Here is a 23,274-nt window from a genome sequence, read left to right as displayed (position 1 = left end):
CTTCCTTCAGGCATCTTTTGAAAATCCATGGGTAAGAATTTCCTGTCTTGGAAGTTGAGATAGAACTTTTCTTCTGAATTTGTCCCTTATTCTGGTCAGGAATTAATTTTTTCTTCCTTTAAATCTTATTGTACTTTTACTTATTTCATTTATTATGTACTCCTTTGTTAGACTTTTACCACATTTCCTCCTGCCATGTTTGAAAATTCTTGAGCAGAATCATTATACTACTATATTATTCACCAGTACTAGAGCTTGAACTCAAAACCTTAAACTCTTGTCTTTCTTGCTCCAGCTGGCATCCTACCATTTAAGCTAGTCTGGCATTTTGCTGTTTAATTAGAGATGAGTCTTTTGGACTTTTCTGCCTGGATGACCCTACCATGATCCTCAGATCTCAGCTTCCTTAGTAACTAGAATTGTAAGCATTAGCCGCTAGTTTTATCATTTTATTTGTATGGTGCCTTGCTCATACTAGGCAATAAACATATGTCATTGCATGGAACCAATCAGTGAAAGAACCAGAAACAGAACTTGGGTGTCAAGTTATTAACTACCATAGACAGATAACTACATTCTTACTAGAAAAGAAACCTAGATCTAAAGACATTCTAGGGGATTGATGTTAATCAGTCATTTTTTTAGCCTACGTTTGTCTCTAATGCAAAAATCAGAAAACTGCTTTTGGAGCTTAGTGTAGCATTAAGCTCCAAGTGCCTGTAGCCATTTGGGCCAGATCACTGAGAATCTACCCTTCTGATAGAAGAGAGGAGTGGCCTTTGCCAAAGCTTACTAATCAGATGAGTGATTCATGAGTAATTCACTTTGCTTCCTTGGAACACACAAAAAAACTAGAACTCCAAAACATTTTTTGTCTTTTTCTTGATTTCAAAGTCAGTTTTTTATGCTAGCAAAGCTACAAGTCTCTCAAATCTTGATCTGAAAAGAAACTATTTGAAGACAAAGGAGAATGTAACTCAGGAAAACAAATCTTGAGTTGAGAATATTATTTTTTAACATGAAAAAAAAAGTTTCACCACTTTTTGTGGGGAAAAGAAGTTCCCCACCAAAGGAACATCAAGAGTTGGAGTATGGTAATGGTCTGACCTGAGTAGAGAATTTCTTTTATATTTGATCAGATAGGTTCAGCAATTGTGAAAGGATGGATCTTAGTGCCTAGACACTTGCAGTGGGCTGGAGTAACTGGATTGCATGTATAGCCACAAATCTTCATTCACACATATTATTGTCTATTCTTTCTTTTTAGGTGGATCATTTAGATAAGAATGGGCAGTGTGCTTTGGTTCATGCAGCACTCCGAGGTCATCTGGAGGTTGTCAAGTTTCTGATTCAGTGTGACTGGACAATGGCTGGCCAGCAGCAAGGAGTGTTTAAGAAGAGCCATGCCATCCAGCAGGCCCTCATTGCTGCAGCCAGCATGGGTTACACTGAGGTAAGAAGAAGGTGATAGGAGGTTTTTTCTTCCTAGCTATGTATTAAAGGACCTCGGAAATTAAAAAAGAGGCTAAACTCGTATGAATTTTTGGCCTCTACTCTGAGGAAGAAGGAGATAAAGCTCTGTGAATCACTTGATTATTCAAATACCCAACTACCTGCAATTGTGGTCATAAAATAAGAGAGTTGGAAAGGATACTGGAAATGATCTATTCCCCATATTGCTAACTCCCTTTAACAGTGATAATCTGTAGTAATTACATAGAATTACCGGTATGCTATGAAATGTTCTCTGAGGCAAGAGAGAAGGATAAATTGCAGATATCTATGCACACATGTGTATGTGTGTGTGTTCAAAAGTTTATTATAAATTTTACTGAACATGTTGCATACTCTTTTCAAATAATAATAAATGCTTTTGTTGATTTGCCAAATTTGTATCTGTAGCTAACCTATGCTTGCAACTCAGCCATGATTTGTCAAATAGAGTTGCTTCCCAATTTGCTAATTATTACTATATATTTTACTGCCATTAAATATGTGATCTACTGTTGTATACCACTTACCTTTATACAGATTTTATTCATTAATCCCAAACCTCTTTCAGCTTAAGCTCTAAACCAAATCTTTTTTTTTCAGGTCATATACTTTTATTTTTGCTTTGTTTCCTTTTGTTTCATATGTCCCATGCTTTGAGTTCTAAGAGTCTTTCCAGTGCTAAAATTTGTGATTGTACCAGAGTGGGTAGAATAATAGTGAACTTTGATTTACCTATAACTGAACTTTACAATTACTACCCTATGGCTAGCTTTAGATCAAATTTTGATCTGTAATGTTTGGCAATCTGCAAAGTGTAAATATTCCCACCATATCCTATTTTCAGGATTCAAGTGTGATATTACTGAAAACAAAGGTGGAAACCGATGTACAGTGGCACACCATTTTGTAATATTTCTACCGTACAGATACAATAAATACAATCTCAATAGCATAGACAATAGTAAGATATAGTTAAATAACTAGCAGGTTGTAACACTTCAGTTTTTTATTCTGTTTCACCTTTTTTATGGTGCTAAGAATCAAACCCAGAGCCTTATATATGCTAAGCAAGTGCTATACCACTGAGCCACCCCCAGCTTAGTATTGTTTACCCTTTGTTTTTAATATAATTTACTTGTTATAATTTATTTGTTTTAATAAATTGTTAGCTGTGTTTAACACATCTTAACAAAACCCTTGAAAATTTTAAACAATCAGCTCTCCTGGCCCTTACAGACTAGCTCCACACAACTGCATAGGATTCCAGTGAAACAGCCATCATATCAACTGACATGATGTGTAACCAAGGGAACATTAAGTAAAACTGAAACTTTTACTATCTGTGGAAGATTTTTTTAACTCTCAGGACAGTCAAATTCCTGGAAACAGAACTGTTGGTAGCCATGCTTTTACTAGACACAAAGAGACCTTACAGTTCTATGAAGGAAGGAGGAGATAATTGCTCTCCTCTAAAGAAATACAAACCCTGTTTTCTCCATATTTATTCTCTGTAGTCTTATTAGAATTAAGGAATGTCTTATTTAATGCAAATAGGAAGAACATGCAATTTTTTAATTACATGCTATGTAAGTAAATTGTATTCAAGAGAAACACACAAACACTGTACCTGGAAAGACATGCTTTTCAGACCTGTTTAGAGATTTCTTGCTAAGATATTCAGTTCTGATTCTTAAGTGTATAAGAGATTTAGTGATACTTGAATTGAATTGAAGTATCTTCTAAACCTCAGGCTAGGGTCAGTAGCATATTTTCCACACCTGAATTTTGAGCTGACATAAATTCTTGTTTCAGATTGTGTCCTACCTACTTGATCTTCCAGAAAAAGATGAAGAGGAGGTAGAGCGAGCACAGATCAACAGCTTTGACAGTCTCTGGGGAGAGACAGGTACTCTCATGGTCTTTCCTCTCATCTGGAATGTATTGTGTTTGTGTGGACTCTCTATCTCATATCCTTATTTTTTCTCTAGCCTCTCTTTGGTGCTCTTCTCTTATAACTTCTGTGTTGAAGACCAACCTAGCCCAAGTAAAAAGTCAAACAATTGCCCTCTTTCAGTCCTCTTTCCCTTTGAAAACCACTAGTACTTTTCAACAAAAATTTTCTTCTTGTTTCAAAATTCCTTTAAAAGACTGGAAGTTTCCTTTACAATGTGCTAGACCAAAGCAGAGATTATGTTTTTGTGCATATCTCTGGCTTAACCAGATGTTTTCATGATAGAGTGAAACCTGAAATAGTTAAGCATTATGTGTTGAGGTACATTGTTACCTAGATGCACACTGAAGACACCCACTCTATAAGGCTTGATCTCATGTAATTTCTCTTGATCTATAGTAAAGTAATTTCTGTGTTATTAAGTACTGTACAAACAGAAGCCTCTTCCTGTGGCCTTTGCAGGAAATTACTATTGTCCCTCCTCCAAGTCTAAGCATGAGCATCTGGAGAACCATTAATAACCTTTTTATGTGTTTCTATGAAACCAGGGCAAAGAAAACGGTAGAGTAACCAGAGATGTGTGTTGTTGTATTTCCCAAAAGAAATAGACCAATATTGATATGACCAAGGGAGCACACTGGGCTGGGAAGTTGGCTCAGTGGTAGAGTTCTTGCTCGCATATGAGGCCCTGAGTTCAATTCCTCAGTACCACATAAGCTGGAAATGGTGCTGCTGCCCAAGTGGTAGGGTGCTAGCCTTGAGCCGAAGAGTTCAAGTCCCACGACCAACAAAAAAAGGGGGAGCGCATTTTGGTAAGAGTGTTATTAAAAATAATAACTGTGCATTGGTAGCTCATGCCTATTGATTCTAGCTACTCAGGGGGCTGATCTGAGGATTGTGGCTCAAAGCCAGTCCCAGCAAGAAAGTCTGCAAGCTCTTTTCTCCAATTAAGTACCAAAAAGCTGGAAGTGGAGCTCTGACTCAAGTGGTAGAGTGGGAGCCTTGGGCAAAAGTTGCTCAGGGACAATGCCCAGGCCCTGAGTTCAAACCCAGAACTGGCACAAAAAAATATATAAATTAGAGAAGACTTTTGAACTCATTTAAAATGTTTAGTGATTTATGGAATTGTTTCTTCCCATAACAAGATTTCATGTAAGTTTCATGACTTCTTCAATATCATCTCATGGAATGTTCCAAATCTCAGGAATTTGTTTCTCAAACAATCCCTCTCTCTTTAAGAGCCAAAGGAAGCAGATGCCAGGCAGCTGCAGCTTAAGAGCCCATGACAGATTAAAGGAAAGTGTGCAGCTGTTTTCAGCTGTCTCTGGAACCCTAAACTGAGGGAAGCCAGAGGACAGGCTGAGAAGAGACTAGCCAGGACATCCACGGTTCTGGAGTGTCCATACCAGACCTAGAGCTGTAAAAAGGACGTGTTGATTTACCTTTCTCACAAAACCTTCCCTAATACAGTGTTGCCATACTTCTCAATGGACTCCCTTGTTGCCAAGGGCACGGGCATGTAACCATTAGAGTAAGAAAAGAAGTTATGGCCCATTGATGAAATGTGCTAACTTGATACTAATACACAATAATTTTAGTATTGTAAACATAAGATGATATTTAAAAGAGTTGGAATGGAATTTATTTGTAAGACAACTTCTGAAACTCTGAAAAGTTATTTGGTTCTGGGAAAGAATGTTATCTTTGCTATGTGAAAATGACTCCACATCTCACTAATTGAGTTGGACTTTGGGTTGCTTCTCTACCTCTACAAATGCATCTACCTTTCTAACTTACAGCACATAATAATTTAAAATGCATAACAACTCATTGAATTACGATGTTTCCTCCATGGCAAAATCGTACATATTTTTTAGTTGATCAGATTCTGATCTCTGCAATCCTGACCTAAGATACAAATTGTTCCCTAAGGAAAATATGATGATCACAATGTTTTCAATAATCTGTATAATTTGCTATATAAAATACAAGAAACTATAAGAACCATTATTTTATGTCATTATGAAGATGGAAAGCTATTGTCAGTTTCACTGATACAATACTATCACATCAACTGAGATTTTAAGATGAGAAGGGCAGTGAATCTTAGAATCAATGTAATATTTCATCATATAATATAATACTGAGATATAATTTTTATATATCAGATTCTCTAAGAACAGATAACTAGAATATCCTGGCTGCTTTTGTCTTCCTTTTACCTCTTTAATCCTTTCAAATGTGGCTCCTCATATATGGCCTTCACAATCTGGCCAACCCCTTCCATCCCACAGATCTTCATAGACTTCATATGAAATAACAAAAGAAAAGCAATAAGAGCCAGGTGCCAGTGGCTCATACTTATAATCCTAGCTACTCAGGAAACTGAGATCTGAGGATTACAGTTCAGTGCCAGCCTAGGCAGAGAAGTCTGTGAGACCTTTATCTCCAATTACCCACCAGAAAACTGGAAGTGGTGCTGTGACTCAAAGTGGTAGAGTGCTGGCCTGAACAAAAAAGCTCAGGGACAGCATCCAGGCCCTGAGTTCAAGCCCTACAACCCCTCCCCCGAAAAATAGCATTAAATGACAGATTACATTTTCCTATTTCTGTAATGGGCACACCAGCATTAAGAATTGACACAGCAGGATACCAGTGCCTCATGCCTGTAATCCTAGCTGCTCAGGAGGCTGAGATCTAAGGATCACAGCTTGAAGCCAGCCTGGGCAGAAAAGTATATGAGATTTTTACTTCCAATTAACCACCAAAATGCCAGAAGTGGAGCTGTGGTTCAACTGATAAAGAACTAACTCAAGCAAAAAGCTCATGGACAATGCCCAAGCTCCAAATTCAAGCACACACATACACACCTGCGCAGACACACACACATACACACACACACACATACACATGCATACAACACGGTTGCTAGCAACTTCACAGGCTAAGAATAATGATCCAAAAAGAAGCCAGAGTTCACAAATAAACTAGATTTAAGGGAATCTGTCCTTATCACACCAACAGAAGGAACATCCTCTTTTGTACTTACACTATATGGTAATATATCTATGTTTTCCTACTTAACCATGAGTTTGTTAAGCATAGAGACTGTCTGAAAAATAGTTTATTAAATGTTTCAATAATAATGTTTCAGATATCAGCAATCAGTTTCTGTCTTCCCAACCACCTTCTTCCCATTGATCTTACATGCTGTTCTGTTTCAAGATTGAAAATAGATAAAAGAATCATTTCCTTTACAGCATTCTACTTAATGTCAACATCCCATCCAAACAGACTGGCTATTTCTTCAACTCAGAGCTGCATCCTGTCTGCCTCTTCAACATTCTTAAATGTTACCCTTTGAAAAACAGATCATTTGTGTCAGCTAATCTCATCAGATGCTGACAAGCTAGGGAACAAAAATCTGTTACTGGTCTCTTAGGAAGAGATTTTATTCTTAACTGCTATGTTTGCTCTAAGAATCAGTTGTAGTTTTACAGACCTGGCTTTACTTAATCTCCTTTCTTTCAAAGATTCCTAACAGTTTTTGATAAGACTCATAAAATCCAACCAAAGAAACTCCTTTGCTCTTGGGTTTCACAAAGTCCAGACTTCTTTTGACATAGTTGCATTGTTTTGAGATGAAATTGGCCAGCTGTGTTAATGACCATGTCTAGTTGTCAGCTGGAGTTGCTTTCAAATGACATCATAACCTTAGCAACAGAGATGATACAACAAAGAAAAAGGCCAAATGGAACATTCTGTCTCATAAAAAAATGTTATTCAATAGAGAGAAATAGCTCAACCAGAGTAATGTAATTATTTGAGGAGATAGTGTAAGTTTCAAGACTGTTTTCTCTAGAATACTGTAGGTCCTTTCATGAAAAGAATATATTTGGCCCCCACACATAGGAAGCTACTTTAAATGGAATCAGAATATTGGAGTTGGAAATGTTCCAAGTGGTTTATTTTACACACTAACAAGACGATTCTTTTTTTTTCAGATGATTTTGTATTTTTTGTATATAATTTTTTTAAAGTGAAAAAACTGTACAGAGGGGTTACAATTACATGGGCAAGATAATGAGTATATTTCTTATCTAACAAGATGATTCTTATGATATCTAATGCACATCTATCCCAGGCATGTTCTCAAACTACTCTTGTATTCTGATATCTACACAGAACGAAGTTTTTTTAAAAAAATAATTAAAAATACAAACTTGAAAAACTAAGACCACTTGGATATAAAGAATGGGGGGGAAATATTATCAAGTAAATAATTGTAGCTTGTGCACATCTTTTAAGTATACATAGACAACAATATATCTGGTTTAAGGGTATGTGTGTATAGATATATATGTATATATGTCTATATGTGTGTGTGTGTATATATATATATATATGTATACATGTTCTAAAATTGGGAAGACAAAGATTACTTGAAGGTTTGGAAATTATAGGTGGTTTTAATTTTGTCTATGCCTCAGTTGTGGTTAAATAAATTAGACAAAATATAATCACTTGATTTGGGTATCAGTGGTTTCTCTGATTAGGTTCTAACAAATTGAAATAACCTGTGCCTGCCTATGACTTTTCTGATTTTCTGATTCAGAATAGGTGGCCATAGTAAAGAGGGAGCTATTGTCTACCACATCAGTTTTCCAAGTCAAATTGAGGGGGAAATATATCTGTCCTTTTTTTTTTTAATGAAGTATGACTCTTGCTGTCTGTTTTAATAGTTTTCCACCTCCCAAGAACTGGGAGGCAATAGAGTTATGATTTTGAGGCCAAATGTAGCTACATATGGGGACAGTATTAATAATAATAATAATAAACTTAATGTGTTTTAAATCTCTTGGTTAAGTGAAACAAATGTGTATTAAAAGATGTACTTGGTATCTCCAAGATCTTCTTTCTGCTGTTAATATGGCACACTGAGAATGAAATTGGCACTCCAAGAATTTCCACTATTCCAAAAATTATAAATAATGGACAATGACAAAAAAGAAAAAGAATGCTAAAGTTTCTTCTGTACCATATATACTCACTAAATCTTTGTCTGTGACTCCATTGTTTTATATTCAAAAGAAAATAGCCTTTGTCACATATCTTTCTCATTATTAAGACCTTTATTAAGCTGGGCACCAGTGGTTTGCACTTTTATCCTAACTACTCAGGAAGCTAAGACCTGAAGGATCAAGGTTTGAAGCCAACTTGGGCAGAAAAGTTAGTGAGACTCCATCTCCAATTAACCAGCTAAAAGCCAGACCGGAGGTGTAGCTCATTTGCTAGAGCCCCAGACATTAACCAGAAAGTCTAGCAAAACAGGACCCTGTGTTCAAAACCAGGTAGGAGCACCGAAAAAACAAAAAACTAAGTCACACATAGTGGTGCACACTGTAACCCCAGCATTAGGAAGACTGAGGCAGAAAACTGAGGAAAATGGATCATCATGAGTTCAAGGCCAGCCTAGGCTACATAGGGAGACCCTGTCTCAAAAAAATTACTTTGAACAGTTCTAATCTACATATAAAAATCCTTGCAAATGTATTTGAAACTTTGATCTCAATTAACAGGAGGAAAGAATAAAAATTGACCCAAGGTCCTTAGACTGCAACTTCTGATATTGGTTCTTTAGGTTTGAGAGCCCAAGGCTCTGGAGAAGAGCTTGATCAAGGGTGGTACACAGTTAACTCTAAAAAAGACTTTGTGCAAAGTTCCTTCTGTCTAGATTTCACTCAGACATAGACTAATGGACAGTTTGTAGCTAAGCTAAGGAACCAAGTGAAAGGTAGGAAAAATTATACCAAGTGAGTTTAATTTTTCATTAGATTTGTTATGATTATCCACAGATATTGTTACCCCTTGTAGTTATTCTTAATTCATTATTTTTCTTTAAAAATTTAATTCCTGGAAAAGGCAGCTCAAATAAAGTAGCAGTTACATTAATCAAACACAGTCACTTGCTATGTTTACCTTAAGTAAACCATTTGGAAATACATTGCCATGTTTAACACTGTAGACTAGAGAGGAAAAAAATCAGCTATCCTCTATCTTTGTTCTCTGCCCTTAGCTCTGACCGCTGCAGCCGGAAGAGGCAAGTTGGAGGTATGCCGTCTACTCTTGGAGCAAGGGGCAGCAGTGGCTCAGCCAAACCGCCGAGGGGCAGTGCCCCTATTCAGCACTGTTCGCCAGGGCCACTGGCAGGTAAGCATGGTAGCTACTTCCATCCCATAAGAAGGAATGAATTCCAGGTGGGAACTTTTGATACCAAGAAAATAAGTGTGGTGATACAGGACAATAATCTCAGCACTCAGGAAGATGAAGCACAAAGGATTATAAATTACAGGCCACTCTGGCTACTTAATGAGACCCTATCTCAAAACTAAAAAAAAAAAAATCATAGCTGGCCATGGTGGTACATGTCTATTATCCCAGCTACTTGGGAGAAAGAGATAGAAGGGTCATAATTCAAGAACAGCCTGGCAAATAAGTTAGCAAGACCCTCATCTCAAAACATAGTCTAAGTGTAGTTGTTCACATCTATGATCTCTGCTACTCAGCAGGTAGGTAGAGGTGGGAGGAACAAAGTCTGAGGCCAGCCCTGGGAAAAGCATGAGACCCTATCTGGAAAACTAAATTATAAAGGGCTGGAAAAATGGCTGAAGACATAGAGCACTTGCCTAGCAAGTATAAGGCCTAAAGTTTAAACCAGAGTACTGGAGGGGGAAAAAAAAGTCTGATTTTGGACTACCCACAAGTCATTAGTTTGAGTATTTAGGCTTCTGTTGTCAGATGTTCTATTTAACTGAGAAAATAACTTTTTTTAAGAAAATAACTTTTTTTAAGTTAACATACATAACCATTATTGTGGCCTGGTGCCAGTGGCTCATATCTGTAATCCTAGCTGAGACTTGAGAGTCACAGTTCAAAGCCAACCTGGGCAAGAAAGTCCATGAGACTCTTATCTCCAATTAACCACCAGAAAGCCAGAAATGGAACTGTGGCTTATGTTGTATATCACTGGACTTGAGGAAGAAGAAAAGAAAACATTCAGGGACAGTGCACAGGCCCTTAGTTCAAGTCCCAAGAACAATATAGAAAAAAAAATTATTGTGATCTATATTGGCTAAACACTTTTGTCCTGGTGGTAGGGTGACCTCCTCACATTTCCCAGTCTATTGTCCACAGTTCATTGAAAGGTTCATTTTACAAGAGATCTCTAACCTCTCAGATGTCTCAGACTTGCTAAAATATCATACGTGCAAATTCTAGTTATTTAATTTTTCTATATGTTTGAATTCTGATCATATTTCATTTATACACTTTGGGTGGAGGAAATAGCATACTGATGATACTCTTTAGTATTTGAGAAGAGAAGGAAAAAAAAGCTGTAGAAGCCAAACAGTACTAAAGAACTATCAAAGGTGCTTTAGCCAGGCACCAGTGGCTCATGCCTGTAATCCTAGCTACTCAGGAGGCTGAGATCTGAGGATCACAGTTCAAAGCCAGCCCAAACAGGAAAGTCTATAAGACACTTAGCTCCAGTTAACCACCAGAAAACCAGAAGTGACACTGTAACTCATGGTAGAGCACTTACTGTGAACTGAAGAGCTCAGAGACAAGGCCCAGAGTTAAAGTCCCAACAGCAACAACAACAAAAAAAAAAAGTTCTTTATTTTTGTCAGGAGTATTTACTGCTGTAGGCTGGCTTGCCATCCCTGGAGATTAATAAAATATTAATGAGCCAGTGACCACCTAGGAAGATAGCCAAACGCAGTCCCAAGTCTGTGCTATTCCTATGTCTGGGTAACATTTGCCAGTCACCCATTGCAGAAGCAGTTTTTAGAAACCTTTTAGCTGACCACAATGTTTCAGATAACTGGAGAATAGACAGTATGGCCACATCCACGTATGAAGTGGGAAACCCCCCTATCGAGGGCAGAGCTGCATGAGGAAGCATGGCATCCCCATGAGTCACACTGCCCGAAAGGTTACCAAAGAAGACTGCTACATTCGATTACATACTGTGTATGGATGAAAGCAATCTGAGAGATTTGAATAGAAAAGGTAATCAAGTTAAAAACTGCAAAGCTAAAATCAAACCACTTGGGAGGAGCTATGATCCACAAAAACAATTCATTATTGATGATCCCTATTATGGAAATGACTCCGACTTCGAGCTGGTGTACCAGCAGCGTCTCAGGTGCTGCAGGGCCTTCCTAGAGAAGGCCCACTAGGCTAGCACTGCCCACAACCAAGCCAGCAACTCACCCACTAGTCCTGTGCCTAAGTGTAGGGGCATTCCTTAGCCCCAGCCCTTGTTGTTTCTTCACCTGACTTACTCTTCCTTATCCTAAAAATAATTGTAGGTGACAATTAGTTTTATTTACCCAAGAATAAAAGGTTTTAGTTTGAGGAAGTTAGTTGACTAGTTGATTTTCCCTGATTACAAAACAGTGGAACAAGTAAATATGAAAGAACAAAATGCAATCCAGTGAAATAATAATGACCTGACCTCCAGAAGACCTGGACAGTGTGGTCTACCTGGCATGTTGCCTGCCTAGCACTGCTCAGTGCTGCCGCTCCTCATGTACTATGCTGACCTGGGCTCTTGGAGAGTCTCTACTGATAGTCTACTGATAGCAGCTCTCTGCCTACCCAAGAAATGTTCTAACTCAGTTTACTCATAGTATACACTTACATGTTTACGACAGAAGCAAGGCATAGTTGTAGTGCCTGTAAATAAAGCACTAGGGAAACTGAGGCAAGGATCATAAGTACAAGCCAACCTGGGCTATAACTTGCCTCAAAATAACAACAAAAAATAAGGAAGATTGGCAAAATAAATCTTTAGCATTCTTACTGCTTGTTGCTTTGTGCCTAGTTCATTTCATGGGAGTAAGATTATTTGCTCCCATTTGAGCCACTTTTGCCTGTAAGAACTGAATTCTGGATTGGAAGTACACTAGTATGCAGGTTACCTTCAGTCAGTAGAGAGTATGTTTTCCATACACATGCAACTCATCAAATGTCCAAAAAAATGACCAAATGGGAAAAGTTTGAAAAAATTGCAGAGTCCCATTACATTGGTGTGCTGTAAGGATATGTTAGTAATTACTCTTTCATCAGCATTACAGGCAAACAGGAAACTTTGGTGTACCATCAATTAGCTCACCTCAAATCATAAGGATATTTCAGAAAAGATTGTTTTCAAAATAAACTGCAGAGTTATATAAGATTTTAAAAAATAAAATATTAATGACATAGGTAGTACCTTTTGTCCTTGTGTTGGAGCTTCCATTATGGTATTGTTTAAAGTACATTGTGTGTGTGTGTGTGTGTGTGTGTGTGTGTGTGTGTGTGTGTTTGCGTGCCTTTTTTCACTGAAGGCTGTCATTCTACCATTTGAGCCATACCTCCGCTTCCAGCTTCTTACTGGCTAATTGGAGATGAGACTTACAGACTTTTCTGTCCAGGCTGGCCTCAAACCACAATCCTCAAATTTTAGCCACCTAAGCATCTAGGATTACAGGTATGAGCCACAAGTATTTGGCTAGACTACATCTTGCCTTAACTTTTTTTTTTTTTACTTAGTGGCTCAATAAAGAAGTTCAGAGAAGAATCCTTCTTATTTGACTATATCCAAGAGAATTAAAAATTAAATTGCATGTTATTACAACTCTACTGTATATAGGCAGTATAAAAAGCTATTTGTAGAAATAACCTACACAGTAGTATTTTATACTCTATAGGAGATCGTATGTATATGTCTTCTCCATAGATCTTCTTGGAATAATTGGTCCCTATTTCTCTACACTTTCAGATTGTTGATCTTCTACTTACTCATGGAGCTGATGTCAACATGGCAGACAAGCAGGGTCGTACCCCCCTGATGATGGCTGCTTCTGAAGGCCATCTAGGAACTGTGGATTTTCTACTTGCACAAGGTCAGTCCTGGGATTTCTGAAGCTGGGTAGTCAATTTCCACAATAACTCACTGAACTCCTGATTCCCAACAATAGATTGCAGGAGATATTAAGAATGAAATTACTAGCTGGGCATCAGTAGCTCATGCCTCAGCTATTCAGGAAGCTGAGATCTGGGAATCACAGTACAAAACCAGCCTGAGCAGAAAAGTCTCTTGAGACTCATTTCCAATTAACTAATAAAAAGCCAGAAGTAGAGCTGTGTGGCTCAAGTGGTAGAGTAAAGTCTCGAGAGCAAAAAGGTCAACCCCCAGGACCAGGACTAGGACCAAAAATTAATAATAAAAATGGAGATTATTAATCCACTTCCTTAGAAAGTGAAAGACTGTCTCCTTTCCTCTTACATACAACATAATCCTCTTGACTCCTTCAAACTCTAAAAATCCCTATTTTTAAATTTCCTAACTTTAAAATTTCATCATGACCTGAGGGATTTTAATCAAAGTAAAATGTGTGCACTTTGATTCATATCACTATTTTCTGATCATCTTATTTTTACATGTATACTCAATAAGCACCTTCCAGAGGCTGTATTGTGACCTTATCAGTTCTTTCGTAAGCCAGAACAATTAATATTTTTCTTGAATCCAAGGAAGAAGTTTAAGATAGCTGCTAACTGTAGGATCCTATTTGAAGAATCGGTATATTTTCATCAGTCTATTTTAATAAATTCTTTTTGTGACTCGCCAACATCCTTAAATTCCAAGAAAAGGGGAAATAAGTTAAGGGAGGTGGTCCTTTATGAGCTTAATGGGATTTTTTTCCAGTAGATATCCAGCACTGGCAAGGCATTTCAGGGTCCTGTTGATTACTTTGACCGCAATCACCTGTGGTAAAACAGTATTGGCTGGTGATGGTAAATCTACATGGTAGAATAAAGCTCATCACTGCCGACTCCACAGTGCCATCTAGTGGAGTCTGGTCATTTGCATGAAGCAGGAAGTTATGATGTGACTGAAGTCATAATTTCATCCCAGTGAGCTTCCATTGTTAGTAACTTGGACTTAAATATCTATATCTACATCCACAAGCCAGCCACCTTCTCTCAAGGAAGTCAACCTCCTGAAGAATCGTGCAGACTGAACAGCTGAAGATAGTTGAATTAAGAAGATTAGGTTTTTTCCTAAGACTTCAAACTACAGCTTAAGGGGCTGGGAATGTATGTGGCTTAGTGGTAAAGTGCTTGCCTCGCATGCATGAAGCCCTGGCTTTGATTCTTCAGTACCACATAAACATAAACATAAAAAGCTGGAAATGGTGCTGTGGCTCAAGTGGTAGAGTGCTAGCCTTGAGCAAAAGAAACTCAGGGACAGGGCCCAGGCCCTGAGTTCAAACCCCAGGACTAGCAAAAAAACAAAAACAAAAAACTGCAGCTTAGAAACTTACTAGATCTTCAGCTGTCCTTCAAGGAAGATTTGTTACTACTACCTCAGACTTGAAGCTGAATTAGAATCAGAGAGTTTCTCTTCTAGTACACAAGGTGACTCTTAACTACCCAGTATAAATTTCCATACAACTCTATGTTCATTACTGCTGGGAAAGAGAAGAGACTTGAATAGAGCAGGGCAGGGGTAGAGAGGGTTGCAAAGGAGGATATAGTAGGAGTAAATATTCCAGAAAAAACTGTGTCCACTAGAAAAGCCAAGACCTCTTTTGCCTCTGATAACCATTAGATATATAGCTACAGAGTCTGCCATGTGTATGCCAGTGGAAGCTCAACAGACAGACTTCAGTGGCTTGTTCTCCTTGACCACTGAAGAGATTCTGCTCTTTGGACTGTTTTTTTTATTTCCCCATTAAATAAGAGGGTTTTACTAGGTAAATAAATTCTGTAATCATTTACTTAATCTACATTATTGGTAAAACACTATGGTAGAAACTACAAGTTATTTTGACCATTTAAATTAATAAACTATGACTTAGAACCTCAAAGGGTCTATAATTTGACAAAGAAGAGATAAAATGTGCTGAAAATGTGGCTTTGTGGTAGAGTGCTTGCCTCGAATACATGAAGCCCTGGGTTCCATTCCTCAGTACCACATACACAGAAAAAGCCAGAAGTGGTGCTGTGGCTCGAGGGGTAGAATGATAGCCTTGAGCAAAAGAAGCTCAGGGGCAGTGCCCAAGCCCTGAGTTCAAGACTCAGAACTGGCAAAAGAGAGGGGACGGGGAAGAGAGAGAGAAAATAAAAATGAATACCTAGGGGCTGGGAAGGTGGCTCAGTAGTAGAGCGCTTGTCTTGCATGCCTGAGGTCCTGGGTTCGATTCCTCAGCACCACATAAGAAAAAAGAAAAAAGCTGGAAGTGGCGCTGTGGCTCAAGTGGTAGAGCAGCACTAGCCTTGAGCTGAAGAGCCCAGGCCCAGAGTTCAGGCCCCATGACAGGACCCCCCCAAAAAAAATGAATACCTAAAAGCCTAATCCTAAGTGTCCCAATAAAGTTAGTTAAGTTAGAATAGTATAGACTTTGAAATCTGAATAAGCAAGTATTCTGTATTTAAACAGAAGTAATATAGCTAAAGTGTCAAAGTGAAGAAGTTTGGAAAATAAGTAAGTTGTCTAGTCAAGTACATTGTGAGTATTGGGAAATAAAGCTGGAAAAATATTATTTTAACCAGGTTAAAATAATTTGGGATCAAGTGTAGTAACATATGCGTGTAAAACCCTGTTACATGGGAGGGGGAAAATAGGAGAATCCTGATCTCAGTCAGGCCCCAAGAAAAAGCAAGACCCTATCTAAAAAGTAAACTAAAGCAAACTGGAGTTCAGGGGATTTATAGATTCTTCATCTGAGAACTCCTAAAATCCTCTCCTATATTCACATTAATTCCATGGTAGAGTCAGTGTCCTAATTGCAAACTACAGTGTTACAGAAAAATAGTACCTAAAGGGCTTTCCTCAGGTCAGAGGTATGGTGCTTCCCAAAATTTTATCCTGATATAGGAAGCCACAAAGTCTGCTGACCTCTAGGGACACAAAAGTGAGAGGCCAGAAAACTGCTGAGTAGATCCCAAGCCTGGATGTGACAGATCTTCAGCTTGAACTGTCATCAAAATCCTGTCCAGCTGAAGAGGCAGCCTGGAAGGTATCCCCAGTTAATCTCTAACTTAGTAACTATGAGATATCATATTTGTGAGAATTATTTTAAGTGCTATTATTCAGTACTATCAAGGAAAGTATAGGTTCCTTGCTTTCCAAATACTTACCACCTATATCTAAGAACCAAATGTATATTGTATGTCCAGTATGTTTGATCCTTACAGTTGAAACTAAATGCTGCTGGAAAGCAAATGCAGAGTATAAAAGGGACTAAGCAAGTGGGACAAGTTTATGAAGAGAGCTAAGTAAACTCTGAATTTCTTTTTATTTATTTTAATTCACAAATTTAAAAATTGCATCTATTTAAGGTGTTTAAAGGAACACATTCTAGCCAGACACTGGTGGCTCATGCCTGTAATCCTAGCTACTCAGGAAGCTGAGATCTGAGAATCACAGTTCAAAACCAGCCCAGGCAAGAAAAGCCATGAAACTCTTATCTCCAATAAACCATCAGAAAACCATAAGTGGGGCTGGGAAGGTTGTTCAGTGGTAGAGTGCTTGCCTTGCATGCATGAGGCCTGGGTTCGATTCATCAGCACCACATAAGCAAAAAAGAAAAAAGCCGGAAGTGGCGCTGTGGCTCAAGTGGTAGAGCACTAGCTTTGAGCTGAAGAGCTGAGGGACAGCATCCAGGCCCAGAGTTCAGGCCCCATGACTGGACAAAAAAAAAAAAAAGAAAACAATAAGTGGCACTATGGCTCAAGTGGTAGAGCGCTAATCTTGGGCTGAACAGCTGAGGGACATCACTCAGGCTCAGAGTTCAAGCCCTATGACTAACCAAAAAATAAATAAATAAATAAATAAAAGGTACACATTCTAGCTAGGCACTGGAGGCTCACGCCTGTAATCCTAGCTACTCAAGAAGCTAATATCTGAGAATTATGATTTGGAGCTAGAAAACCTGTGAAACTGTTATCTCCAATTAGTCAGCAAAAACCAGAAGGAGACTTATGGTTTAAATGGGAGAATGCCAGCCTTGAGTGAAAAAGTTGATGGGCAATACCAAGGCATTGGCATCAGGCCCCAGTACCAGCACAGAAAAAAGAAAAAGATTATACATTCTGCCGGTATATATAAGCATGATGTTTTGCTTTATGTGCACAAATAGAATAATTAAAGCAAGCTATTTCACTATACAATTTTTTGTTGTTGTTGTTGGTCATAGGGCTTGAACTCTGGGCCTGAGCGCTGTCCCTCAGCTCTTCAGCTCAAGGTGAGCGCTCTACCACTTGAGCTACAGCGCCACTTCCTACCATATTTTTTATGATGGAAATGCTTAAATGAGTATTTTTCAAGTATACAACATGGTTATTCTAGTCACCATCATGTACGATAAATCCCTTGAATTTATTCCTCCTATGTAACAAAGCTTGTGCCCCTAACCCCAATTCCTCCATCCCCTAGCCCTCTGGCACCCCCATTGTACTTACATTTCTATGTACTGGACTGTTTTAGAGAAAACAGAATTTCTATCGTGACCTGTGCTCAGTATCCACCTATGAGCACATTTATCCCCACTTTACCAAAGGAAAAAGTAGCCTGGCACTATCATTGGTAGTATATATGTTCTGGCACCTATTTTATGAGAATCTCTCAAGGAGTCTACACTATTATAAATGGAAGACTTCCACTCAGTTCAGCAAACATTCATTGAGAATTTATTACATGCAAGTGTGATATCTAAACACAGATAAGAGAAATAGTTAAGAGCATTTAAAATGAAGTGATGGTGAACTGGGAAAAGCTTCTAGGAGGCAGGAGAATCTGATTGTGGGTAGAAGAAAGTAAAGTCAGAAGAGGGAAAAAAGCATTCCACATACAGGGACAATATAACCAGAAGTGAGAATGCAGAAACATTTACAGGAGGGAGATTATAGAAGCACTGAAAACATCCATTTCACCAAAGAAGAGAATAAATAACTTAAGGATAGAGATTAATTTTAGGAATACACTGTGGAAGATGTTAATTATATAGTAAGACAACTAACTGGACTCCATTCTATTGGCAGCTTGTAAGATCAATTTTTCAATAGTTTTATTGAAATATAAGTGATATAACAGAGTCAGTTTTTCTTTTTCTTTTTCTTTTTTTTGACATTGCTGGTGATCGAACTGGGACCTTAAACATGCTAGGCAACCACTGTACCACTCAGTGTAGCCCTAGCCCTTTGTGATTTTGTTGGTGTTATTTTGTTTTAGGGATTTTTTTTGTTCTGATTTTGTTTTGGGTTTTTTTTCTCACAAGTCCTGAGCCTTGAACTCTGGACCTGGGCACTGTCTCTGAGCTTCTTTTGCCTAAGACTAGTGTTCTATCACTTGAGCCAAAGCACCACTTCCAGCTTTTTCTGAGTATTTTATTGGAGATAAGAGTCTCATGGACTTTCCTGCCCTGGCTAGCTTCAAAACACAACCCTCAAATCTTAGCCTATTTAGTAGCGAGGATTACAGGTGTAAGCCACTGGCATCCAGCCAGCTTGTTTTTTATTTGTTTAAGACAAGGTTTTACCTCAAATTAACAATCTTCCTGCTACGACCTCCCACATTCTGGGATTATAAAAGAATACCACTATGCCCAGCTAAGGTCACTCTTAACATGGTAACATGAAAGGTATTCTTTTAACAGAGCATGTACCTTAAATATAATCTTTCTCTCCTGCTATAAATTTTTATATGTTCTTGCTCTTTTAGGGGCCTCCATTGCTCTAATGGACAAAGAAGGATTGACAGCCCTAAGCTGGGCTTGCTTGAAGGGTCATCTGTCAGTAGTTCGTTCTCTGGTAGATAATGGAGCTGCCACAGATCATGCTGACAAAAATGGCCGCACCCCACTGGACCTGGCAGCCTTCTATGGTGATGCTGAGGTGGTGAGTACCTTTAAACAAACCTCAGTAAAGTAGGAATAGGAGACATTCTCCACTTAGATCAAAGATCTTATCTTAGATCAAAAATGATTTAGATCAAAGTAATATTTTGGTAATTACTGACAGATCTATATCTGTACTTGCTAGAGGGCAAGAGTTTGCAAAACACTGTTGAAAACCAAAACTATACCTGTCATCTGAAATACATAGCTACAGCCACTTTCAGACCAGCAACTGGAAAAGTAGCAGTAGCCATATCACTCAGTGAGGCAGTGCTGAGCCACTGTACCTGTGTTAACTGTCCTTCATGGTCCATGTCCTAGGTCCAGTTCCTGGTGGATCATGGGGCCATGATTGAGCATGTTGACTACAGTGGGATGCGCCCTTTGGATAGGGCAGTGGGGTGCCGGAACACTTCTGTTGTGGTCACTCTCCTGAAGAAAGGAGCCAAAATAGGTAAGAGAAAGAAAGATGGTATTGGCCATCTGTGCCCAGGGGCCAGACTGGTCCAGTGGTCTGGCTGCCCTGGGTATTTGATATGAGTGTATAAAGTTTCCCCTCTACCCTCGCCCAGTTACTGTCCCAGTGAACAGAAAGACTACTAGCCCAGAGAGAGCAACCATGAGCTATGGCTGTAGTCCCCTGTGTCCAGTCATATGGTTCTCTGCCATGCCCCTGTAACAGCCTTAACCAGGAGGTTACACTAAGCTTAAGCACATCTTTTGTGCTGCCTCTGTATCAGCCCCACCCTGCAAGCATCTTGAAACCCTGCAGTGCCATGAGCCTTTGCTTTCCCTTGCTCTGTATGTGCTTCAGACTCTCAAGCCCCTGCTGCTGCTGCCCCAGCTCCTCCCCCGCCCCACAGACCTGTAGACAAGGGTTGGCTGATATGCTGGCTTTTTTGCTGCCTGCCTCTCACTGCTGCTCTTTCCTTCTTTTTTTTTTTCACCATCATCCATTTTTTTTTCCTCTCCTACAACTTTTTGTTTTCTCCTTTCTTTGAAGGTTGTCAGACGTTACCGAGTCGCCCACGAGGTATATTTCACCGCTGTCAGCATCAGGCGTGGTCTGATGGCTTGGTCAGCTTTGCCTTCTCCTCTTTGATTTTAGCCTGCATGAGTTCCCTACACCTCTAATCTTTTAATTTACTTCACCTTAAAAGAAGACTTTTTAAATGACTGTTGTAGAGAATAACTTGAGCTTTTAATAACTAACCCTGAAAAGCTTAGTGGTAAACAATTCAGGCATCTGTAAACTAATCAATTTAACCTTTTCTTTCTTTTTGTGAGTAGTCTCAGTAATGTTGCTTTGTTTCATGTCTATCTGACATTTGAACTATGTTCATGGTTTAAAGTGAATCCCAGGGAATCCTATTTGGTACTTACAAATTAAGGGAATCTTTAGAGTTTTTAATGGTTTCCCTTCTGCAAAAGGACATATTTGAATTTTTTAAGAGTCTGAATATTTGGGAGTTTTGAGTGTCACAACAAAACTAAATAATCTTTTTAATTGTTTTAATCTTGTGGTGACCTTTAAATTATTTCCCCAATTTTCCTGATTTAAAATAATTCCATACTAAGCCATTGTGTGCCTGTATGCAGTAAATAGGCTTTGCTGCCCTCCCGTGGCACAAGTTCAGACAGTTCAGACATTCTTATTTTAAGGTGAATTACAAATAAAGCCAACACAGTTTCTTCGCAGTGGGAGTCACTAAAATACTCCCAGGTCTAAAAAATGAGGTAATTATTCTGAAGCAAGTTGTTCTCTCAGCAGAAAATCCCCCAGGATGTTTTTTTCACCTAGCTTCCTACCACCCTTACATTGTATGAGTTTTTTACCCATCATGCATCCTGTACACTACAGGTCCAGCCACATGGGCGATGGCCACCTCCAAACCAGACATCATGATAATCCTGTTGAGCAAGCTGATGGAAGAGGGGGACATGTTTTATAAGGTGAGGGGAGGAGGACCAGTTTCCTGGTTATTTTTTGTTGTTATTGGGGTTTTGTTTTGGGGGGGAGAGTTGGGTTTTTGTTTTGTTTTGTTTTGTTTTGTTTTGTTTGGTCATGGGGCTTGTACTCAAGGGCTGAGCACTCTCCCTGATCATTTTCACTCAAGACTAATCCTCTACCACTTTGAACCACAGCACCACTTCTGGTTTTCTGGTGGTTAATGGGAGAAAAAAAGTTTCATGGGCTTTCCTGCCCAGGCTGGCTTCAAACTGTGTTCCTTAGGTTTCAGCCTCCTGAGTAGCTAGGATTACAGGCATGAGCCACCAGACCCCAGCATTGTCTATTTTCTATATGCAGAATTGTCTACATCTTGACTATTATTATTATTATTATTATGTTTTTCATATCCAAGTATAATGGCACATGGCTATAATCTCCAGCACTAGGAAGTATGAGACAGAAAGATTACAAGTTGGAGGCTACGCTACACTACATAGGAAGACATTATCTTTTTTAAAAAGTGGGGAGCAGGGAATGTCATTTCTTAGTAATGGTTCCTAAGGTGGGTTCCTGACATTTTGCCTTGTCAAGAGAGTAAGAATAGCTTGTACCTGACTTCAGCTGATCAACCTAGTTTTCCGTGTTCACTAACAGGTAGTAATGTAGAATCTTACACAGAATTTGCTAAGTGTAAAGTTCAAGAAAGTTTATGTAGTACAGCTATTTGTCTATTGATCTTAGATTTCATATTTAATATGTACACAAATTTAAAAGTTTAATAATAGTTTTAATAATCAGCATCCTCAAATAAGATAAGGAAACCAAGAAAAATAGGACTCATAAAATGTGTTTGAAGTCACTCACTGACTGACAATAAAGGAAGGTATTAGAAGCCAGGCACTGAGGGCTCACATCTATAATCCTAGATACTCTAAAAGCTGAGATCTGAGGATCTAAGTTCAAAGCTAGCTTAAACAGGAAAGTTTGTGAGACCTGTATCTCCACCAAAAAAGCCAGAACTAGAGGTGTGATGCAAATGCTAGAGCACCAGCCTTGAGCAAAAAAAGAGCAATAGGCACTGAGTTCAAGCTCTAGTACTAACACACACATGCACGCATTAATACACACACACACACACATATGCATACATATACACATACACATAATCTTTTTGTACCAAAAGTTCAAGCTATAATCTCTGTACCTCAGTACATACACATGACCCATGAGAAGTTCCAAAACTCATTAGGTTAGCTAGATCATCTTCTCCTGAAAGTGAATGCAACTCTGACCCAGATTTAGCAGTGGGCATCCCTAAGACATTTCTAGACCTAAAAGATGGGAAAACGATTCTGAAGTATGTCATTTTTCCTTTATGTTAGAAGTATAAGCTCTCTGGGAGCAAAACTCTGCTTCTTGAGTACCCTTTGAGTGAGATTCATGATAATCTAGAGCTTTCTGGAAGCTTAAACCCTGCCCAACCGTGATTTTATAAGCCTTAAAAGTCTTCCTGATTCTAGGTATCATATTTATAGACCTCAGAATGGCATTACTTATATATCTAATGAACTAGTCATAACATAACTTCTGGTATTCCAAGGTAAGGAGTCCTATTCCTAAGGAACATAGGCAAAACTATTACTGTTCTTGCCCAGAATTCTACCTTGGAAGACTCCTGATCTCTCTTAGTAAAAAATGTTATAGGAAAGATAAAAGATTTGGGATACCTAGGGAAGTCACAGCTATACAGAAGGAATAAACTGCTGGATAAGAGGGGATGGTAAGGGCTGGGAGGGTGGTTCAGTGGTAGAGTGCTTGCCTTGCAAGCATGAGGCCCTGGGTTCAATTCCTCAGCACCACATAAGCAAAAAGAAAAAAGCTGGAAGTGGTGCTGTGGCTCAAGTGGTAGAGCGCTAGCCTTGAGC

At 38.8% G+C, this 23,274-nt stretch overlaps 1 protein-coding gene and 1 pseudogene across 1 annotated transcript in view; both read left to right on the top strand.

Annotated features, from left to right (window-relative positions):
- Tanc2 (tetratricopeptide repeat, ankyrin repeat and coiled-coil containing 2) overlaps positions 1–23,274 on the top strand; it is a 278,406-nt gene that overhangs the window by 244,700 nt on the left and 10,432 nt on the right. Inside the window, exons 16-22 of the mRNA XM_013033239.1 lie at positions 1,268–1,453; positions 3,307–3,400; positions 9,522–9,655; positions 13,275–13,398; positions 19,224–19,399; positions 19,720–19,852; positions 21,260–21,351. Coding sequence (XP_012888693.1) covers positions 1,268–1,453; positions 3,307–3,400; positions 9,522–9,655; positions 13,275–13,398; positions 19,224–19,399; positions 19,720–19,852; positions 21,260–21,351 — 939 coding nt within the window. The remainder of the gene's footprint in view (positions 1–1,267; positions 1,454–3,306; positions 3,401–9,521; positions 9,656–13,274; positions 13,399–19,223; positions 19,400–19,719; positions 19,853–21,259; positions 21,352–23,274) is intronic.
- Positions 10,107–11,875, top strand: LOC105998507 (annotated as a pseudogene).

This window comes from Dipodomys ordii, unplaced genomic scaffold (genome assembly GCF_000151885.1).
Source record: "Dipodomys ordii isolate 6190 unplaced genomic scaffold, Dord_2.0 Scaffold165, whole genome shotgun sequence".
Lineage (NCBI taxonomy): Eukaryota > Metazoa > Chordata > Mammalia > Rodentia > Heteromyidae > Dipodomys > Dipodomys ordii.
Note: the sequence above shows the minus strand (reverse complement) of the source record. Positions and strands in the feature narration are given on the sequence as shown.